At 32.8% G+C, this 5,017-nt stretch overlaps 1 protein-coding gene across 2 annotated transcripts; it reads right to left on the bottom strand.

Moving 5' to 3' along the window:
- Positions 1 to 294: 294 nt before the first annotated feature.
- Positions 295 to 4,782, bottom strand: LOC108754831 (serine/threonine-protein phosphatase 2A 65 kDa regulatory subunit A alpha isoform). 2 transcript variants are annotated; one of them, XM_018497454.1, is made up of 10 exons: positions 4,445 to 4,782; positions 3,812 to 4,003; positions 2,629 to 2,848; positions 2,357 to 2,517; positions 2,119 to 2,274; positions 1,757 to 2,028; positions 1,489 to 1,683; positions 1,175 to 1,418; positions 835 to 1,078; positions 295 to 605 (listed from the first exon to the last, which is right to left on the bottom strand). In XM_018497454.1, exons 1-10 carry the CDS (start codon positions 4,526 to 4,528, stop codon positions 601 to 603), a joined length of 1,773 nt encoding a protein of 590 aa, XP_018352956.1. In that variant the 5' UTR covers positions 4,529 to 4,782; the 3' UTR covers positions 295 to 600. The 2 variants fall into 2 exon arrangements, with proteins under 2 accessions (XP_018352956.1, XP_018352957.1); XM_018497455.1 differs by having other exon boundaries at positions 295 to 610.
- Positions 4,783 to 5,017: the final 235 nt, after the last annotated feature.

Here is a 5,017-nt window from a genome sequence, read left to right on the forward strand (position 1 = left end):
ACATAATGCATTAAACGTCTAAGTAATTAAAATATGTATTAATTATTAAAATGTATTAATTATTAAATATTAAAATGTACCTTAACGAAATGGGGTACGAGGGTCACAAATGGAGGGATCTGGCTCAGGGACGGGAACAGTGGCGGGATTTGGTATTTGCGGCAATGAGCTTTCGAGTTCCTAACGCCTAATAATAATAATAATAATTAATTATTAAAACATGAAATTATTAAGAAATCTTGGAAAAGCGGACATGTAGTTAGGTATTTTATTTGTAGGAATGATTCACAAATATTTTTTTATTATTATTATATTTTTTAAGATAATTACTTAAATATATATGAGAAATACATGTTACCAATTAAATCGAATATTGTACTCGTTACTGTAATTATAGATATACAAATACAACAACTTAAAATACGATTTTAATATAATCTACTAATTATAGAATTTGTATATCTCCTCATCAAAATTTGCTTTGACTGTGCATAATATTACCTGTTGCCATGTATTGGTAAGTGAAATATTGTGGCATTTTCTCTTCTTCGAATTTAAGTTGAATATTATTAGATAAGTGATAAATGCAATGTGTGTTGTTCAACCTACGCTGAAACATTACCATAATATATTAAGGCTAAATATAATTAGAAAATCGAAAAAAGTAGGATATTCTAAAGTAAATTTCTATTGACTTTTTATAAGCAAGCTAGAAACATGTATACATATATATTCAGATATATCGATTTATATATTCATTACATCTTAATAAAAAATATAAAAAATATATTTTTTTTCTATAATATAATTAGCGATATGGTTACATGCAATTACCTGCAATTCCAGCAATTGCTTCTGAAGCAAAGTATTTCACATCTACGTCGCTGTCGGTATTGAGTTTATCGAGGATAGGTTTTACTAGCGTTTGAACTGCTGAGGGTTCGAGGAAAGGTCCAATTCGCTGTAGAGTCTTAGCAACATTAAATCTTACATTTGCAACATTATCGGTAGCCATTGTTAATACAGTTGGGAGCATCACCTTTGTCGTTATTTCTGGACCACATACTTCAGCTAAAACCTATTACAAAAATTATATATAGATTTCATATATTAGAATTAATACTATTATTATTATTACCGTTTTTTAAAGTCACAGCGTAATGATATAGCTTACATTGATGCAGAATAAGCATGTCATTCTATGAAGATAATTCTGATCCCTGGACATAGCCAAGACTTTAGGTATCACTGTATTCTGTGCCCAATCGGGTCCAAATTTCTCTACAAGTTTCTTCAGATTTAATGTAGCTGCTTCCCGAATTGCGTAAACATGATCCACCAACCAAGTCATGCACAGAGAATTTAATTTCTCATCAAAGAATTCTACACCAAGTTGTCCGGCTAACAATGGCATATACCTGAAATTTAAACTCATGAATACAAATACATTTTTTTCAACTCAATGTAAATAAAGACAAATATAGTTACTCGATAATAGCTAGTCGCACACGCCATTTAGAATCTTCGGCTAATTCCACGATGGCAGGAAGGAGAGATTGCGAGAGCTGTTGTATGCCAATAACTTCATTAACACATTCTAGATTACTAATGATATTGAGTCGTACTTCGGGACATTCATCTCTGAGTTGAGATAGGAATAGCGGTAATAGATGTTCGATTGTGCTACAAAAATATTAAATAATTATCAATTGATTGTTATGCTTTACAATATTGCATTAAAATTATTTGTTCTTACTTGTGCTTGCCGAGTATGGGACTTAATCCCATAATTACGCTTGCCAAAGCTGATTTTACATGCTGGTTAGGATCTGCTACAAGTTCTTTAACAATGGGCAATATATTTGTCATTATTATAAATTCCTGATTAACTTGATCAATATTCTGGCAAAAATCGCGAACTTTATCAGCAGCTGCTGCCCGCACTTCTGCTTCGATATCTTTCAATAATACTTGAAATGCTGGCACAAGATCTGTTTTCGTTATTTCGGGACCAACAGCCTTTTGGAGCTACAGAAAGAAATTTAGATAACATTTTTAATACAATGAAATTTTCACAAAACAGAGTATACTTAAGTCTTAATAAATAATGATACATACATCTGTAAATTTATCTGCCACCATATAACGAACGCGCCATGATTGATCGCTAGCGCACTGTCGAAGCGTAGGCATAACCAATTGTTCAACATCTTCTTGTTGTAACAATGCTGCAATACTGACACAAGCTTCAACAGCTAAAAGGCGAACTGAGTCCTGTAAAATTATGAGTTATTATGTATAATAATCTGATTAATAGATAGATTTATAAAGTTTCACAGTTTTGATATGTACTTACTTGTTCGTCCTGAGCAAGTATGACAAACATGGGTATTAAATCAGATTTGAGATACTCAATTTCCACAACTTTTGCAAATTCACCTAATTTAGAAGCAGCTGATCGTCGCGCCATGGGAGTATCGTCTTGGCACAAGCTGCGAAAGTGATTTCGCAATTCCGCTGTAACATTCAAGTTTGCAACTTTCAACATTCGCATTAGGCTTATTATTTTAAGTTAAAATATTTCAAAAGATATCTCAAAAAGTACAAGATTATATACTATATAATAACCTTTAATGGCTGGGCTCACTCTCGGATAGCAAACGCTGAACAAGCCACATGCCGATGTTCTTGACGTGAACCAATCCCCTGAAGCCAAGCGTTGTACCAAGGGAACAAAGTGTTCCTCTAAATCTGCAGGACTGTGCTGACTTGCGATATTTCTTAAGGATTCCACAGCTTTGTCACGGACCACAGTTTCTTCCACGGTAGCCAAAGATTCCAGCGGTGGCTATATCAGAAATTTACAATACTTATTTCTTCAATAGAACAAAAATATTGAAACTGATTTTTGAGTAATATTCATAGCTCGTTCTTATATTTAAGATGGTTTTAAATACTCTAAGATGACATGTTCAAAGTAAAAAGATGCTCTAAGAATACCCGAATTTTTCAGGTATTTTTGTTCAAAATTCCAGGTAAGATTAGAGATTTTTTAATGCAATTTTGAATTAAATTGAAATGCAAGCAACGCAAATAAACTAATGAGCAGAAAACAGGATTTCCATGAGACTATATCTATTATTTTTTAAACAAAAATGAATAACAGAAGAGCTAAAAGCCAAATTTTTTCGTATTTAGATTCTTTGGCTCTTAGCCCTTCTGTTATTCATTTTTGTTTGTTATTATAGAGTCGTTATAAGTTTATCTTTATTTATTATTTTTTATATAAATAAAATTGGAGTAGCGAAACCTAGGATAATATAGCTCACTATACAAAATGGTATCAATTACTCTATTCTGTTAAGTATTATTTTCTACTATCATTTTAATTTTTTAAATAAAAACTCGCGAAACACACGAATGTACATGAATGTATGCAAACGTGCCATACTTTTATTGATCAATCATAAGAAAGAATTTTATGAATTGACCAATCAAAGAATACTTCAATGCATTTGTAATAATAAGTGAATATTCTAAAGAAATTATAGTTTCAGAAAGAAACATAATTTAAATTTAAAAGTAAAATTCCAAAAAAAAAATTCCATAAAAATCCCTGACTTTCAAGGATAAAAACGAAAAATTTCAGATTTTCTAAATTCTAGTAAACACGCTGATGTGGTTTCACATGAAAGTTGACTTGTAATCAATGATCTTAATACTACTTAAAATATTCTTAAATACAAGATTGGATTATAAATAGTGCCTTTAAACCTTTGTAATTACTATCTAAAATGAATTTGTCATGTACCAATAGACAATGCACGAATTCTGGTCCACCGACAAGAGGAGTAAACGTGCCGAGCTGTTCGGCCAATGCAAGGAGAACTTCATCCTCGTCGTAGATTGTCTCCGTTAAAAATGGTATTAGCTCGCTCCGTGTTCGTTCGACGCCTAGCGCCAATGCAATGGTTGATAACTTCTTGATGGAATTCAAACGTAACTGTAATAAAAAAAAGAAAAACACAATAATATTTATAATGCACATCAATAATGATAAAAGCAGCAATAAAGATTATTGCTCTATTTATGCTAAATATGTGAAATTTTAGCACCGACTGAATTTCTGTTTCCCACAATAAAGTTCTAACACTTGTGATTTAGACTAGATCTGTTCTTTTTCGAAGAAATATAACTTGTTTCGTTTCAAATTATTGCAATAGTGTACACCAGTTTAAAACATTCTTCGGAAAAAAACAACAGACCTATTATCACGTGTAATATTATCTTCGAGATCATGCGTTCTACAAAATTTAAAAATCAACCTCTGTTTGTATAAAGTACCGTATTCTCTTTAGCAATCGGACACTCAATAGCGATAAAGAGAGAACTTGTAGAAGGAAATGCAAAGCTTATTCGCCGCAATTACTGTCAAGGCGATTACCTGGACATCCTCGTTTTTTAACTCGTCGATCAGAACCGCGATGGGATACAGGCTGTCGTCCGTGTTGGAGTCACTCGCTGCCATTTTGCTGCCGAATCACACTGGTGATTTCGATAATGCTCGTGGAGATTCTTCGTACCGTTTGATGCGCCTACGTTGATCCTCGTGTGTTTCAGGTATACAAATCGGACAATCTTATCGGACAGTCGGACACGCGTGTAATTACAGCATAATTGCGGGATGCCGTTAGTAATTTAAGAGCTCACTCGAAATACACCTCGCGATTCGCCGTTCGCGACCCCATGCGACTTCGTGAATCACTGATGACAGTGATGACTCGCGTCGCCATCAGATGGCAACTCTTTATGCTTTTCTATCGCGTGTGTATGTAAGTATATGTTGTACCTACAGTACCTACACTCGGACACAGACGATCACAGATCGAGACGCATGATGTAAGAATACGGCATGCGTATGAATAATAAAAATATAACATAATGAATAAAATAAAAAAAAGTAATACACAATATAAATATATTAATATAAATATAATTATATTAATAGAAATATATA

This window comes from Trachymyrmex septentrionalis, unplaced genomic scaffold (assembly GCF_001594115.1).
Source record: "Trachymyrmex septentrionalis isolate Tsep2-gDNA-1 unplaced genomic scaffold, Tsep1.0 scaffold81, whole genome shotgun sequence".
NCBI classification, from domain to species: Eukaryota; Metazoa; Arthropoda; class Insecta; order Hymenoptera; family Formicidae; genus Trachymyrmex; species Trachymyrmex septentrionalis.